We start from the raw sequence: 18929 nt of genomic DNA, 5'->3' as shown, positions 1-18929 counted from the left end.
TAATAACAGTTTTAAATTTATTAAAAGGTAGATCCAAAATATCCTTCGGTATCTTATTTTATACCTACCATTTAATACCTATTTCCATAAAAGACATATTAACTTATTCTAAAAGATACTTTAGAACAGCAAGTTTGGTTATCTAATTGAATTCCATTTTATTTTGTAAAAGCTGAATAACAACACATGAATGGTATCGTGGCGATCAGAGTTATAGTTTGCAATATCCATGATGCTGCTCATATTTTTTGGCGACGGTTATTTCATTGCTGCATGGGAAACTAAAATGGATGTGATAGGTGTTTTTTGTGACCTTTCTAAGGCTTTTAATTGCGTTGATCATAATACATTGCTAAAAAAACTTGCTTTTTATGGCGTCAAAGACAATGCTTTAAATTTAATAAAATCTTATCTATCTGATAGAATACAGAAAGTGAAGATTAGCAACGCTACGTCTGACGGGTCACTTGTGCAAATGGGTGTACCTCAAGGATCTATTCTCGGTCCATTTTTATTCCTAGTTTACATTAATGATCTCCCATATGCCATGCAGGATAGATGTGGCATAGTATTATTTGCAGACGATACTTCATTGATTTTTAAAGTTAATAGAATGACTAATAATTATGACGATGTAAATAGTGCTTTGCGGCGTCTCCTGCACTGGTTTACAACTAACAATCTTATGTTAAACGCTAAAAAAACAAAATGTGTTAATTTCTCTCTGTCTAAAAGTTTTAATACTAATTGCAATATTAAATTAAATGACGAATCTCTCGAATTTATAGAATCTACTGTCTTTCTAGGAATCACACTAGATAATAAAACACAATGGGGTGCACAAATTCAAAGCCTTGCAGCGAAACTAAGTTCAGCAGCTTTTGCCGTGCGTAAAGTTAGACAGTACACTGATACTGATACTGCTAGATTAGTCTATTTTAGTTATTTTCATAGTTTACTCTCTATGGAATATTACTATGGGGAAAAGCGGCAGATATTAAGAATATATTCATATTACAAAAACGTGCCGTTCGAGCGATCTACTGTATGAAGAGTCGTGACTCATTAAGGGAGAAATTCAAAGAGGCAAATATTCTCACCGTTGCTTCTCAATTTATATATTCAAATATCCTATATGTTCATAAAAATCTTGACTTATTTCCAAAAAACAGCAATATTCATAATATTAATACTAGATTTAAAGACAAACTTGCTGTCCCCAAGTATCGTTTAGAAAAAGTTAATAGGTCTTTTATGGGAATAGGTATAAAAATTTACAATAAGATACCAAAGGATATGTTGGAATTACCCTTAAATAAATTCAAAACATCTGTTAAATCATATTTATTGAGCAAAGCCTATTACTCACTAAACGATTACTTGAATGACGAGTGTGCATGGCAATAGTTGTTCATGCACTGAATTTTCATTTAATGTTAGACATAGACACCTATATAAATATACATTGTAAATAAACTGGCTTTAAAAAAAAAAGTAATTCAATTGAGTTTCTTGCCAGTTCTTCTCAATTGGATCTATATACCGAACTGGACGGTAAGGAAAAAAATAAAATTATAATGTAAAAATTTGACGTTTATAAGCGGCTAAAATGTCCTACATGAATAAATGATTTTTGAATTTGAATTTGAATTTGAATTCAATAAGGCTGATAACTTTTTTTTTAATTAATTTATTTATTTATTTCTTATTGCATTCCATAATGTGATTAGTAGATAACATTTCAACTTCAATTATGGACCCTGTTGGGCACAGCAAGTAGAAGAGAGATTTTTATATTTGCCTTCATATAGTTTTTCAAACAGACTTCATATATTTTTACAATTAAACTTCATATATTTTTGGCATCCTATTTAACACAGATCTATCATTAAACTGCGGTGTAAGTCAATAGCATAAAGACTAGAAGCCACGCGATTGAACAATCATTTCCAAAGTACAATATTTTATAAACTTCAAACAATAACTGAAACGGTTTTATATAGAATAATTCGCCGGTATTTCTGTAGGAAACCAGCTTAAAAACCGTTTAGCGGGCTGCGGGCTTGTAGCGCGTTGTTCGATGAAAAATTCCGACGATTCTGCTGAGCGGAACATTTCGCTCGGAAGACGGAAAAATACGTCGCGGCGACAATTGTCGCAAGCGACTAGCGGCAAGCGATAAGCGATAAGAAATACAAAAACATTAAATAACGTTGACTGGAAAAGAATGCTTTTAGCGTCAAGTACACGTTGTACACATACATGTATTAATGAATAAATAAAATAAATAAAAAATTAATTCAAGACGAAAACAATCGGCTTCCCTAGAGAATATAGTATGATGTTCAAAAAGGACATAATAAGGTTTCTTAAAGGTTGACAACATACGCGACATATCCCTGGTACCATCAGTCAAGCTATATGCTTGGATGCCCTTATAATAATAATAAAAAAAAAATATTAACATCCTTTAAAGTTTTGTCAGAGAAACTAAACTATTTTCCAAAAGGAACAAGCATCAAAAAACGATAAAAAAAAGTTCGTATTTTAAAAAAAGCTGTTTTTTGTGTTACTTTTAACATAAAAATACCGACATGGGTATACACCCTAACTATTACAATAAGATTTTTATTTTACGAATCGATTTTTGCAATTATTAAGAATTAGCGAAATCAATTAAAAATACGAACGAATTGGGAACTTATTTATTTATTCAATTAATTAAAATTATAACTTAAACCTTGTTATGTATTTATATTATTAATAGGTGGGTATTTGTGTATGTTACAAGGTCAAAGACATCTATAATAAAGTTAGTGCGTATTCAACCTCCACTTCTTTTACTCGTCCCCTGTCTCGCATATTTAATATACCTTCACTAGAATATAATATTAGAATATAATTAAATATTGTGCCCCATAAAAAACACGACTTCCACAGTGACAAAACCAATGATTTAAAAACTAAACTACGAGTACTAAATCTATTTTGATAAGATTTCTATGGAAACAACCTATAGATATGTCCAGTCACATAAAAAGAATTTTCCAATCGGCTTAGAAGTGACGAAGTTATGTTAAAAACATAAACAAACAATCGAATTAAAACCTCCTACTTCTACAAGTTGTAATACCAATAAATACGTTCACTTCATTAAGTTAAGAGAGTTCACTGGGACAGAATTCTCTACAGCACTAAGTAAAATAAAGATTAAATAAATAAAACTTATTTAGTTTGTACCACAAACATCCATGGATTGAAAACAACAACCGCTCATAACTTGCACCGCGACTTACAGCGGATGAATTACCTGCATTTTTATTCGTGAATTATTGAAATATTCCATCTGTATAAAGCTGAGTTAATGATCTTGCAAATTCAGCAAGAATTAATTTCATTTCAATAAAATTATTATGCTGACATTAATACAGTATTAGGCTGTCTTTTTAAACAAATTAATTCAAAAATTAAAATTAATACATTATTTATTATTTATTTATTTATTTACACATACACTGAACAAACTTTTCATTTAAATAATATCATTAGTTAAATACAATCGCTCTTTAAGAAAAATAATATAAATTATACATGTTACATATAACAAAACAACATAATAATGAAGGTTACACAATTATATAATAACATTACTATTTTACTTTGAATTTAGAATAAAAGAAAAACATATAAAAAACAAAATGAATGTAGCAGTGTTTGTGCAAAGGACCTAACTCAGCATATGTCGCAGTTTCAAATCTGAAGCTACGACACTGATTTTCAGTAGGCCCTAAATACGTAACTTACGGACACATGTGTAAAAGAGATGTTATGTATATATATATATATATATATATATATATATATATATATATATATATATATATATATATATATATATATATATATATACTGATATTGTTAAATGTTTTGTTGTAAAAATAATTTAATGGTGCATCTAATAAATAAATAAGATTAAACGTAGCATTCCAATAGTCGTGTCGTCTTGCACCCGACTCATTAGCCACCAGCCCAGCCCAGCCCAGCCCAGCCCACTTTATGAAAAGGTCATTAACAGCGTTCCATTGTGTACCATAATTCTTCGCTAAAGATCCTTGTACTCCGGTGCACATAAATCACGCGCCAATGGTTATCTGGCACAGGGATTAGCGACGGTATGGGATTTGATTCCGTTTCACTAAATTTTGTGTGAGAACATGCACCAACGTGGCGAGATAGGATAATAAGGAATCGTCTCTACTTACCCTTCTCTTGATACTCGGTTAAAAAAAGGTGGGGATTGTGTTAATATATATACACACATTCTTTATTGCACTAAAACATACATACCCGCCATGCGTTGCCATTCGTGAGGACTTAGGTGTTATTCCTCTGTACCCTGTAAATTCACGCCATATCCCACCCTTCAAACCGAAACACAGCCATGCAAACACAACTACCTCGCGGTTGAAACACGAACGTGACAGAGGTACCCAAGCAATCGACTTTTGTACAAAGTCTCCCTCTGGTAACTTTGTACAAAGGCTTATTCTACGACGGGACCACACGGCCAAAAATGGTTTATTATGGAACATTAATAGGATCAAAACCATATCTCCAAACAAAATAGCGTCGTAAATATCAAATCTATAACAGGCATTGTTTGTCCGGGTGGCCACAATTTATAAGAAATATCGGACATATCCGATGATAGGGTGAATCGTCCACATTTGTCCGGAGCTTAGTAAATGTGTGGCCATATTTCACTCGGGACCCGTTGTTTAAGAAAAAACGCTTGAAATATCGCCGGTTTTTACGACTGTTTTGTTGCCAAGTGGTTGGTTGCGAGCGATTTTTTTGTGGTGTACCATGATTACTTTGAATGGAGTCCATGACTTTAGTACCAGGGTCTGATGACTTTAATCACTTGAATAGAGAATCGTCATGCAATATTTTATTTATTAATCCTACTTACTATTAACATTTTAAATACTGGCAGGGGGGGGAGGGATTGTCAGTAATGTGGAGTATCGGTCCCATTGCTAACAATATACCCTATCGTTGGGGAGGAAAGGGATTGTTAGCAATGGAGTTTGACTGCCCCATTGTTAGCAATATGCCCTATTAGGTCGACCTCTACGTGGTTCCCCCTAGAAAACATCGTGAACATTTCTTGTTGAATTCGTCACGATGGGCTAACTGACCTACTTCATCCCCACCTATCATCCTTCACGGGTGCTCCGCCAGCGTATCCTGTTAGCGCACGCGGGATTACTATACCATTTTCACCCATCAAAAAAAAATCCTGTGTATATAAGCTCAAGAATATATTGAAAAATTATATTAAAAATCTTATCTGGTACAGTTCAAGGGTGTATTTATTTATTGAAACCTAAATTATAACGTACCTATACTCGTGATCTGAATAAGGGTTAGTTCACCATGTTTCCTGGCCATTAAACATATCCAGGTCACGCAGACGAACTCGCGAGTAAGAGCTAGTATAAAATAAAACAAAAAAATCTCCATAATAAGGCCAAAGTTATGAAATAAATTGTACATTTTTATAATTCTAAGAAATAACATTGTACACTATAGTATTATTATTGTGTTTGTTTATACCACTAAAGTCGCAAGCAAACATACGGCCCACCTGATGGTAAGCGGTTACTGTAGCCTATAAATGCCTGCCATACCATAGGCATTACGCGCGTGTTAGATATTTATTTTAAATTATATTAATTTTCTTAAACATCTTGTGTTAAAATGTGTACCTACATTTATCAATAAAAATCAGACTAACTACTTTAAATATAATAAAACGTTAAGATTGTAATTATACCAAATTTGGTAATAAATTATTCTTGTAATATATATAGAACACTAATTTATATTTTAATTAATTTTATAATTATTTATTGTCATGATACTTGAATAAAAAGTAATGAAATTGTAAGAACACGTGGTCTCGCTGACTTGTTCACTCGAATTCTACCCTGTAGATATAAAAGATTGTTATTTAGGTGGGGAGACACTTCTTGTCCAACCGTTGAACAGAGCAGAGCTGACGTATTAAAAGTGAACAAGTATAGTGAACCACGTGGTCATTATATAAAATATATCAATCCTAAAGAAGCTATATTTAAATAAGTGTCAATGGACTAACAGAAGTTGGGTATTTATGTTATATTATTTGTTATATATCAAATATAAAGTAAAATAAGTAAATATATGATTTAATAGAATGATATCTAGATTAAAGGAACTGTAAGAACTTGTGCTTTATATCTATTTATTACTAAGAGGCTTACAACCTTTATATTGCTAAAGAATATATTATATACATATATGTAAAGTTAGTATTACGTAGTATATATATATATTAAATATTATAAATAATAAATTGCCTTTCTGAAACGCGCGTTGACAACCCTAAAAAAAATCTTTACTTCCCTTTTGAAGAAGAACTGTTATTATATCAGCCGTTAATTGTCCACTGCTGGACATAGGCCTCCAGCATAAGTAGGGTTTTGTTCTAGAGGATACTTTTACATAAGAGGATAAGTAAGCAAATATTACGCTTTTTTATAGAGTAAATACTGGAAAAAACCGGTTCCACCGCTCCGTATCCGTAAGGCGCTGAAGCACAAAATCCTTGTACCTATTACTTTGATGTGTGGCCAGTGAGGTGGATGATTAAATTATAAATATCGATATGAGGATAATGTTGTATAATTTATGCGCTTTCATATTATCATATGCATGAAATATGTGTACAATATATACATACTTCGTTACGCATATTAATTATACTAGAGAGAGAGACTTTGTACAAAAGTCGTTTGCTTGGGTACCTCTGTCCTATTCGTGTTTCAACCGTAAAGCAGTTGTGTTTGCATGACTTTGTTTCGGTTAGGGTGGGATATGGCGTGAATTTACAGGGTACAGAGGAATAACACCTGAGTCCTCGCGAATGGCAACGTATGGGGGGTATCATGGGCGTAACATTATACTCTGTTATGTCCATGGTACTGTTCATGTCTATAGGCGACGGTTACTACTTTCTATCAGGTGCGCTGTCAGCTTGATTGCCATTCTAAGTTGTATAAAAAAATTACCTACTTGAATTTAGAAAGACAATTTAAAAGAACCGTGTCTCAAGTTGGGCCTTGGTGCGTCCATTAATGAATCACATACTAACGATTAGGGGTTCACGGGTACAGTCACGGAAAAATAGTTTCATTGTTATTCAAAGTGGGCGTATGTTTATAGGCAACCCAACATTGATGGCTGGGAGAAAGGGATTATTAGTAATGGGGTCAAATAGCCCCATTGTTAGCAATATACCCTGTCAGGTCGACCTCCACGTGGTTCCCCCTGGAAACCATCGTGGCTAATTCTAGTTGAATTCGTCAGGATGGGCTAACTGACCTGCTTTCATCCTCAATAGTAGTCTATCACTGGTGCCCCGCCATTGTATACCGATAGCGCAGACGAGGTTACCATGCCATTATCATCCATTAAAAAAAAACATTGATGAATTAATTGACATTTATATCTGTGAAGATTCTTCATCAGAACTATCAAATCTTAAAAATATGTCTCCCATTTCTGTTGATGTAAATTTTATTGGCTGTGTCAGATGCTTTGTATACCCTAAATACCAAATAATAGTTGTAATGTAAGCGCAATAGCCTACGGTACGAGCCCCATTTTTGCAGGTATCAGAACGCTTTAAATCACTAATTGTCCTTGCCGTGACGGCATAACATATTTCCAGAGACTTGGACGCTCAAAGTTTAAATTTTGACCGTTACCACCGTCACCGCGAGGAGCTGCTCTGGTCGCAAAAAGAATTACAGAGTCCTATAATATTTCACAGATAAATTATAGGCTATATTTTCACAAACGAAATGGGTTCCTGCCACCCAAATATAACGCGGTTAACTTTTTTGCTAACGAGGTGTCCCCACAAAATTCACTCATAAGAACGATATAGGTAATGCACTATCTAATGATATATAAGCTACTTCGTGAAGCGTGATGGCCCAGAACCCATACTATCCGGGTCTTCTTCGAATTCTTTGTCTTTTTATACTAGTTACTTTTATTGTACCGTACATGAATAGTTATTTGTGATAATTGTATTTATCAAATAACATGTAATCACAAATGAAACTGTAAGTAAATATTTAGGTCATAGAGACCTACCGATGATTCTTCAGATACATTGTAACTATGTTATATATAAGCTTATTATAACTATTTAATAAATAATATAATGAAATATCCAAGCGTGGAAGGCGGATTGGCAATCGCAGTTAGGCTTTTTTAATAGGTGACAATGAAATGGTAACCCCACCTGCGCTCTCGGTAAACACTGGCGGGGCACCAGTGAGAGATATATGAGAATGAAGCAGGTCAGTTAGCCCATCGTGACGATTTTAACAAGAATTATTCGCGATGGTTTCCAGGGGAAACCACGTGGAGGTCGACCTGATAGGGTATATTGCTAGCAATGGGCCTGTTAAACTCCATCGCTAACAATCTTTTAAGCAGTTAAGCTTTAGTGATGTTTCAAAAGGAAAACTGCTGTCTATTACTCAACTATTAAGTTCCCTTATTCGCCCATTACGACACCCAATAAGGAGAGTCCTATATTCAGCAGTGGATAGTTAACGATTGGTAACAATATTGGACGTTAGATTTTTAAACCAAATGGGTTGAATCGTATATATGCGGTGCACTGTTCTATTGTATGGAATTTACGTCTTCAGGCTCCCTGACTCGATAAACTGGGGGCCTACTAGAAATGAAATTCCGAAATTTCGGACTCAATTTCGTGTTTTCGTTTATACATAAATCGGCCCAGCAAATGGAGCTTAACATTTCGTTCGTCATAAATCCTACCATAAAAGTCAAAAGGAATAATATTTTAATATTTTTATTGTTTTTAAATGGTCAGTATTATGTAATTTTAACATCAAATTTGTGTTTCGTTCGGCTCCGAAATTTCGGAAAACATTTCGTGGTAGGCCCTCTGATTAGAGAACCGATTCCTCGATTAGGTTATCAATTCGTATCAGGATACGTAAAACTAAAGTGTGCTACCAGGCTACCAAAAAAATAAATAAACTCAACTGAATAAAATAAACACGTTCGATTGCATAATACATCTACTATTACAATAATTGGCTATTATTGTCATGCAATCGAAAATAACCAAAAAAAAAAAAGAAAGAATAGTTTACTGGACAAAACAGGAAACAAAATTAATATATTTTTGTCAACGTGGTCGCCACTCGTCAAGTAAATTGAACAATTTATTATTAATCGACGTCGATAAAAACTATAAACAATTCCTTATCGATAAAATTATATCGACTGCGTGCAACCCTATAGAGGCAAGGTGGAAAGCCCTTAGCCCAGTTGCGGTGCTGTAAGACCTCTCGTCAGGCTCTCCGCCCTGCCAATACTTTGCAGTGAGCCCTAAGGTTACCAGTAATTAAAGACTGCTGAACCATGCTAGAAATTGCGCAATGCAGTTAAAGGGCGATGAACTCGACGATTCACTATTTAAGTACGATCACCGTGGACGAAGTTTCAGTTGTAAAATATATTTATACTCTCAGTTGCTTTAACTTACTCGGTAATGTTTTAGACTTATAATCTCAACTGTCCACTTTATTTTGATGGCATTATGGTTTAAAAGCTAGATAGTTGATTTTATTTACATATTGTAAAAAAAAAAATACGAATGTTTAAAATTTATTTACAACGAGATGTTAAAACGTCGGCAATCAAAAAAATCAAATATATATATACTTATAATAAATCTGTAGAGAGGTCAATTCTGTACATGAAATATATTTCCAAAATAACTATCAGAGAGTGATTAGTGATCGATACCGATGCCAAAAACGCAATCAGTAAAATTTTTGTCTGTCTGTCTGTATGTTATAGAAACGAAAACTACTAGACGGATTTTAACGAAACTTGGTACAATTTTTCTTCATACTCCTGGGCAGGTTATAGTATACTTTTCATCACGCTACGATCAATAGGAGCAGAGCAGTGAAGGGAAATGTTGGGAAAACGGGAGAAGTTACTCCATTTTTAAGCTTCCGTCGCGTGTGCAGCCTTAATGGCTACTTTTTAAAATGTAAAAATGTCCACCCGTGCGACGCCGGGACGGGCCGCTAGTATAAAATAATTACCTGCAATATCAATATATTACGACACAGAAATAGATTGAAATATGAATTCCGGATCGTTTTAAGCATTACATAAGCATTTCAAATAACTTATAGCTATCAAAAATAAAAAAGAAAAATTAACTCACCCGCTTGTTGTCCCGAAACTTGAGCCATCCACTGATGACGCTGTTGTCCACGTCACAGCCTTCCTCCAACTCCTCACAATCACCCCTCCTCACTGGCAAGGGAGAGCCACCTGGGCTCACCACCTCACGCCTCCTCATAACAGGAGTACATTGCTGCGACAGCCTCCCTTCATTCACTATATCACTCCTACGCCCCAAAACAGGCGTCCCGTGAGCAGACACCCCACCCAGTAACCGTCTGCCCATGAAAGGGCTACCTTCCCACATCGCTTTCTTCGTAGGGCCTTTGCATTCAGAATGGACGCATAACGCGTCGAAATTGGCCAACTCCACTGAGACCCGAGTCTGCAAACCGCTGGGATGCGTCGTCAGTATGGTTTGCTTGGCAATGCTGCATCCGTGACGATGCACCTCCTCCCTCCTATCCATTGTTCTCGTCTATTAATTAAACACTCGATCCGGTTGAATTACGTTACATTTCGACCCCATTTCTCTCCAAGCATCTGTAAAGACGAATAATAATTCCATTAAAAGGAAATAGCACAGTTTAATTGCACAATTAGAGTGGTGTTCTGACTCCTATATTAGTTTAGATGGTGCTCCCATAGCGTTTCCTCAAAGAGAGAGAGCGCGTCGTAAATTGACTGTTTCAGATTTTAAGCAGGGTTTTATTGTAATAATTCGAAAGGGGCATAGATCGTCGGTCATTTGTTACGGGGCCCGTTCGTTCTTAATCTCCAGAATATTCGATTCAAAAAGGAATTTCGCGTGGAGAATTGCGTTCTTTAATGAAGTTAAGAAGTGTTCATGAATCTTGGGAGCCGCATGGAAGGTCATGATCATTTATTATACGTATTAATGGGATTAGTGTTTTGAGGGACTGTTTCGGAGATTACTGGCTGTACGCGCCTATTATTTATGGTGCGGCCCAAATGGTTACGGATGTTTCATTTGAAGCAGCTCTTTAATATAATGACTAAATTAACCATATTGTATTCTAGATAGAATTATGTTACAGATAGTTAATAAGAACATTTTGGAATAGTTTGATAATTTAATGCACGTGCATGAGAACAGCGAGCCTACCACGAAAAGAAATTCCGAAATTTCGGACTCAATTTCGTGTTTTTGTTTATACCAAAATCAGATCAATAAATGGTGTTTAACATTTCGTTCGTCATACATCCTATCTTAAAAGTCCGAAGGAACAATATTTTAACATTTTTAATATTTCCAAACAGCATGTATTATGTAATTTTAACATCAAATTTGTGTTTCGTTCGGCTTCGAAATTTCGGAAAACATTTCATGGTAGGACCTCAGTTCGTAATAGTAAGTAGGTCTAAAGGAAAAATATCATCATTCTCATTAAAATGACAGTATTTAGTTTAAGTAATATAAAATCAACATTATTAATTTGTTCATTTTTTTTATCTGTGGTTTTAATTTTTTTCTGCAATCTCTTCCAGAGAAACTTTGGGTAGAGGACATTGTGGAAAAAGACAAAGGCTAGATGAAACACTATTGTATAGATACTAACATATACAAACATATACACAAATATATACATAAACATACACATACTTGACATAAAAGTGGAAGATGAAGAGAGAACACGGGAAAATAGTACTTAAAGAGGAGATAGTAGGATTTTACAGAGGTTTTGAAGCTAGCGAGAGATTGAGCGCACCGAATAGAGACAGGTAGTGAGTTTCATAGGCAAACTGCCTGGACAGCAAAGGAATTAGAATTAAAGGAAGTGGAGGAAGTTGGAAATTTAGTACAAAGATAAACTATAGATATATATTTTAGACTAGCTGTTTCCCGCGGCGTTGCCCGCTTCTATATAGTTCCCGTATATCATTCCCATTAGAACTCTCATGAATCCAGTCTATATTGTATTATATACTTAAATGATGATTACGTACCTAAAACTTTCATAAAGTTTCAGCCAATTCAACTGATCGGTTAATTTATAGCATTTTATATGTGATTCTTTAGATTGATATAACATTTTTATTTATGTATCGATTGAAATAAAGCAAACACTAAATATTAAGTGAAGTAAACCGCAACGCATTAGTAAAAACCGCATTCAAAACGGTTAAGTCGTATCTGAGATTATTGTACACCAACCTACAACTTAACAGGCAAACAGACGAAAATACTAAAAATCATTGGTTTTTTGGTTTTATTGCGTTCATAAAGCCTCCCTAGTTTTTCTTATATATCTTCCATGTACAGACAGTGATCAGTTAGGATTTTATTATATGTATTGATGATTGATTAACATATATAAAAAAAATTAACCCCTGTGTAGGTGTAGTCGCATATTTCGTCATAGTCGTAGAATACCAACGGATCTTTATATGTAACATTCGTCAGATCCGTCAGTATTCTACGACTATGACGATTTCTGTAAAATAAAGTTTCTCTTTGTTTCTTTCATATATGTGTAAGGTATTTTATATACTGACTCGTGTACATAAAACCGCGCCGTATACCGCTAGTTTAAAGTAAAAAAGGAATAACATATTATTTCACATTGATATTCAACTAAACAACTTCGAAAACCCTATATTTAAAAATGCATAAGAAAACCGTTTAAAGGGGGATCGTTTAACGTAATAATAGTGATTACTGTCGCGTTACGATATTTGAACCGTTGAATAAATAACCGTTTTCCACGTAAATAACGATGCAGCAATCATAAAGGGGACATTTGTCACCGGACAAAAGGGTTTGTATCAATTTATTAATTCTTTTTTTTTTTTCAAGTAAATAAAATTTTTATAGGGTTTTTTTTAATGGCTGATAATGGAATGGCAAGCCCACCCGCGCTATTGGTATACATCGCCGGGGCACCAGTAAAGGATGATAGGTGAGGATGAAGCAGGTCAGTTAGCCCACTGTGACGAATTCAACAAGAATTGTTCATGATGGTTAACAGGGGAAACCACGTGGAGGTCGACCTAATAGAGCATATTGCTAGTAATGGGGCTGTCAAACTCCATTGCCAACAATCCCTTTCCTTCCACTTCTATAGGGTTACACTTTTACATATTTTTCGCGTTGATTTTCGAATTAGAATAATTTGTGTATTGTAAAACAGTTTCTTGCAACATACAAGAACAAGTCGTCATAGTCGTAGAATACTGACGGATCTGACAAATTAGTACAAAATTATAAAATTAGTACAAATATGTGTACATGGCGGACTTAAATCTAAAAGCATTCTCTCCCAGTCAACCATTGGGAAGTGTCAGAATACTAGAATGCGGTAGTAATTATTGATATACATACATACTAAAATTACATATATAAACGAATAAATATATATGAATAACAAATATACTTACACATATATGACATATACTATATTATACACAAAATTGAGAATAATATAAAGCACTTACTGCTCGGATAAAGTAAAAAAGTGAGCGCGAACGTTTTTTTTTTTAAATGTATTATATAATATAGTATTTTATAATATTAATATACTGTTTAGGGATATACACTCAAAAGAGAAGGCGAGGTAGAAAACGGACATAAAAAAAACTGGGGCATACGTACCTTTTTTCCTGTGGATTACAAGACGGGGTATGTTCTTAAGCGGACATAAGTCGAGAAGGTAAAAACCAATCATAAATAAATACTGTTTAGGGAAATTGTTTGAAACATACACAATTAACAAACTATACGTTTTACTGTCGACAACAGACTGACAATCTTAGTTGAGAGGTAGATACACGTTTTACAATTATATCCCACATTAGTGATGTACCTACAAACATCCACAATTATATACATACATACATACATACATATCTGTCACGCCTGTCTCCCATTAGGGTAGGCAGAAACAATGGAACGCCAAATGCTTCGATTCAAACAAACCTCTTTCGCTTCTTCCACATTCATCAATCTTGTCATACACGCTCGTCGGTTTTTTAATTAGTTAATTAACAAAATTTAATTATCAAAACTATTATAAACTACATTAAAAACATTCTCGTGTAAACTTTTTCCAAAGCCATTCTTAATTGTAACTATCAATTAAGCCACGTTAATGGATCCGAATGAAACGTTAAATTCTGAACGAGAAGTGTTCGGATTACGCTGAAATTCACTTTCAATTGGCGATTCCCGTAGCAATGACGTTTATTTGACCACTCCGCACTGTTTGTAGTTGATTTAATACGAGATTAATCAACGTCGTCACCATTAAATCAGCCATTAACTGTCCACTGCTGAACGTAGACCCCCATAAGAGCGAGACTTTGTACTGCCAGAGGGAGACTTTGTACAAAAGTCGATTGCCTAGGTACCTCTGTCCCGTTCGTGTTTCTACCGTGAAGCAGTTGTGTTTGCATGGCTGTGTTTCGGTTTGAAGGGTGGGATATGGCGTGAATATGAATTTACTGGGTACAGAGGAATAACAATTGAGTCCTCAGGAATGGCAACGCATGGGGGGTATCATGGGCGAAACAGTATACTCTGTTATGTCCATGGTACTGCTCATGTGTACAGGCGACGATTACCACTTTCTATCAGGTGGGCCGTCAGTTTGTTTGCCATTCTAAGTTATAGTAGTTAGTAGTAGTGTTTTTAGATAGTTTCTGAAGGCCTACCATGAAATATTTTCCGAAATTTCGGGTCCGAACGAAACACAAATTTGGTGTTAAAATTACATGATACATACCGTTTAAAAATATTAAAAATGCTAAAGTATCGTCCCTTTGGACTTTTATGGTAGGATTTATGACAAACGAAATGTTAAGCTCCATTTACAGGGTCGATTTCGGTATGAACAAAAACACGGATTTGAGTCCGAAAATTCGGAATTTCATTTCATGGTAGACCCCTGTTTTATTTTAATATAACGCCACCAAACACCTCTATTTCCCCTATGGTTGACTGGTAGAGAACGCCTATAGGTGTTGTATTCCCTATGCGTAATTTTAATATACACACAAATAGTTGACCGAGCATGCATAAACTCGAAAAGCATTATCCACTTCTAGATCGGCAGTCGGTTAAAAATACTGCGAGCCTACCATTTAGCGCAATTATAGATGGCAAGAAATCAATTACCTCTTTCACGCCAATAGCCCCGCTTAATGAAACGGGAGCAGATAATTGAAAAGATACCGAAGTATTGGACTTCGAGGATCGAGGTGGATCTCACAAAAGGAGACCTATAGATACACAGTTATCCCAATATTAACGGCCTCCGTTGTGCAGTGGTCGACACGTTGCTTTTAAACGAAGACCCGGATTCGAGTCCCGGTTAGGTCGATTTAGGAACTGAAATTCTTAAATTCGAAATTGGGTCAAATCTTAGTATTCTGAATGTAGCCCGTTAGTTGCCTGCTGCCTCATAACACAAAATATCTAAGGACTAGACAACTGATGTTATTATGTGGGTGTCGCTTTTTATGGATTTTTTTATGGGTGAAAATGGTATGGTAACCCCGCTTGCACTAACGGGATACGCTGGCGGAGCACCAGTGAAGGGTGATAGATGAGAATGGAAACAGGCCAGTTAGCCCATCATGATGAATTCATCAGGAATTAACCATGATAGTTTTCAGGAAGAACCGCGAGGAGGTCGACTTAGTTGGGTATATGGCAAGCAATGGGATTCTCAGTCTCCATTACTAACAATCCCTTTCCCCCTTCTTTTTATGGATTAACTATCTTTCAGCCGCGACTTCGTCCACGTGACCAGAATATGTTTCATATAGTATGTGTACGCGTATACCAAATTTCATAGTGAATTAGTTAAGCCGTTAAAGTGCAATAAGGTGACAAAGAAACAAACTCATTTTCACATTTATAATTTTAATTATGCAACTTAAAATGGCAAACAAACTGACAGCCTTCCAGAGGACTCAGGTGTTATTCCTCTGTACCCAGTAAATTCACGCCATATCCCACCCTTCAAACCGAAACACAGCCATGCAAACACAGCTGCTTCACGGTTGAAACACGAATGGGACAGTGGTATCCAAGCAATCGACTTTTGTACAGTCTCTCTCTGTATCGTTATCTGCTAAAAAGAAGCCGCAAGGAATTCAACGGTTAACCTTATCAATTCGTTCATGTTCAAGACAATTTTACATTTATGTGGCCACAGTGTTATTAAAAAGCGTTGAGATCCATGTGTACGTATCATTCAGTGTAAAATGAAAGACTATTAGCCAGGGCTGTCGCGTGATTAGACAAATAATCTTAATGTTCGCGAGCTGACACTCGGATTAGGTCGGTACCACCATTATGAGGCTAGAGACAACCCTAGTCGACGAGTGAGATGCGCAAGATAACATGGATCACTCGGTATTATTTCTTATTACCTAAAAAACTGAAAAAAAATTATGCCTATATAGGTATACCTATATATATATTCAATCTGCTCAAAGCCTGACTGCGGTTGCCAAGCGTAGCAACTACTAGCAAAACCTCCGAAGAGGGAGCAAAGGCAATGAGGTTTTACAGTTAAGCTTTACTGATGTTTAAAGAGGGACGCTGCTGCCTAGCTTTCGATCATTGAGTTCCCTTACTCGCCTCTTATCGATACGCACAAGAAAGAAAGAGTTGACCTATTCTATGTCGAAACCACACGACACCAATTGTATACACTATATTGTTGAAGTCAGCTAAAACATTTGCAGTATAATGTTTTTTAAGCACAAATAAAATTCTACCCACACTCCTTCAACAGGGAAAATACACAATCACCGAGCGACAGAAAAAAAAGATAAATTTTCCGCCACTAACAACGTAATCCCTCTAATTTCTATTTCTGCAGACAAATATAACGACCCGGAAGTGCTCGGATCGCGTCAACAAAAAGAGATCTCTTTTTATTTCGCATTAACCGTGGCACGTTTTTATCCGCATGTGAACAGAGTATTTGATAGAAAAAAAAATTTTTTTAACGCATACGCTTTTTTTTTAATTATTCAACTAAAGTAGACAAATGCTAGAAGAACTAGCCACAAGTAAAAGAAGACAGGATAAAATTAAAAATAAATCTTAAAACTTTTACAGTAAACTCAGTTTTCAACGTTAACATAGACGCAGTTGTAACTCTTTGTACAAACTACACTGCATTTACTTTCAAGAAGAAAGTATGTGACTATAAATAAAAAATTAGTTTTAAAAGATTTTGTTATTCTTTCATTTTTTTTTATTATTGTTATTCTGTACTTGTTATTCTATGACACGTTTTAATGCAACTTATAATGGCAAACAAACTGACGGTCCACCTGATGGAATGTAGTAACCGTCGCCTATAGACATGAGCAGTATCATGGGCATAACAGAGTATAGTGTTTCGCCCATGATACCCCCGTGCGTTGCCATTCCTGAGGACTCAAGTGTTATTCCTCTGTACCCTATAAATTCACTGCCATATCCCACCATTCAAACCGAAACACAGCCATGCAAACACAACTGCTTCACGGTAGAAACACGAATGGTACAGAGGTGCCCAAGCAAACAACTTTTGTACAAAGTCTCTCTCTGATGAGTTTTTATTTAATACTAACATTTTTTATTTATTACTTTTCTAATACGCGATATAATAACTAAGTAGTGAACATAAAAAAATTGGGTAACAACACAATTTCAAATACGAAAGCTATACGGGACAAATAAATATCAATGTTTACCAACAGGCGGGTCAACTTCCCCATTGTGGGCTCGGGGTATCGATGTCATTCGTGCGAGTATAGAAACTTGACGTGAATCTATCGAGGCGTGATATGGAACTCAAATATGATACATCCATCTGTGTACAACTCACTAACATCTAGCCACGGAATGTGTCACAAGTAGCCTGTTAAATATTATTCATATGATATAAAAAATCATACGTTATTTCCATAATTTAATTATATTTTATACAGTTTTATTTAACAGTTAAAATTTAATATTATTAATATTTTAACCGTTGACTGTCCACTCCTAAACGTAAGCCTTCCCTATAAGGGGAGTTTTACCCTTAGTTGCAACGTTTAGCAGGCTAGTTGGCATTCACAGTTAGGTTTTTAGAGATATTTTAATGAGGACGCTGCTGTCCATCCCTTGCCCTTCTTTAGTCGGCTCTTACGACACCCACGGGAAAAGAATGGGTGGCCCATTCTGTGCCGGGACACACACGGCGACGGCACTTCATACAGACTGTTATATTATATTACTATGTAAAAAAAATCACGGATAGTCGTTACGTTTGTATTTATTTGCAACGGCCTATTGACCCGAAAAAACAAGCGAATAGAGACTTCTGTACACTAATCATATAAATCGTAATTCATACTTCACATTTAACAGCAAATAGTCACCAGAGGGAGACTTTGTACAAAAGTCGATTGCTTGGGTACCTCTGTCCCATTCGTGTTTCTACCGTGAAGCAGTTGTGTTTGCATGACTGTGTTTCGGTTTAAAGGGTGGGATATGGCGTGAATTTACAGGGTACAGAGGAATAACACCTGAGTCCTCAGGAATGGCAACGCATGGGGGATATCATAAGCGAAACAGTATACTCTGTTATGTCCATGGTACTGCTCATGTCTATAGGCGACGG

General features: G+C 35.5%; 1 protein-coding gene across 1 annotated transcript in view; it reads right to left on the bottom strand.

The window, feature by feature from the left end:
- Positions 1-18929, bottom strand: part of LOC113512745 (uncharacterized) — a 582714-nt gene that overhangs the window by 529997 nt on the left and 33788 nt on the right. The window contains exon 2 of the mRNA XM_052895562.1: positions 10340-10842. Within this exon, the coding sequence (XP_052751522.1) occupies positions 10340-10768 (429 nt within the window). The 5' untranslated portion in view covers positions 10769-10842. The remainder of the gene's footprint in view (positions 1-10339; positions 10843-18929) is intronic.

This window comes from Galleria mellonella, unplaced genomic scaffold (assembly GCF_026898425.1).
Source record: "Galleria mellonella isolate WM207_F2 unplaced genomic scaffold, CSIRO_AGI_GalMel_v1 utg284, whole genome shotgun sequence".
In the NCBI taxonomy this organism is placed as follows: Eukaryota; Metazoa; Arthropoda; class Insecta; order Lepidoptera; family Pyralidae; genus Galleria; species Galleria mellonella.
This window is presented reverse-complemented; position numbering and strand designations above follow the sequence as displayed.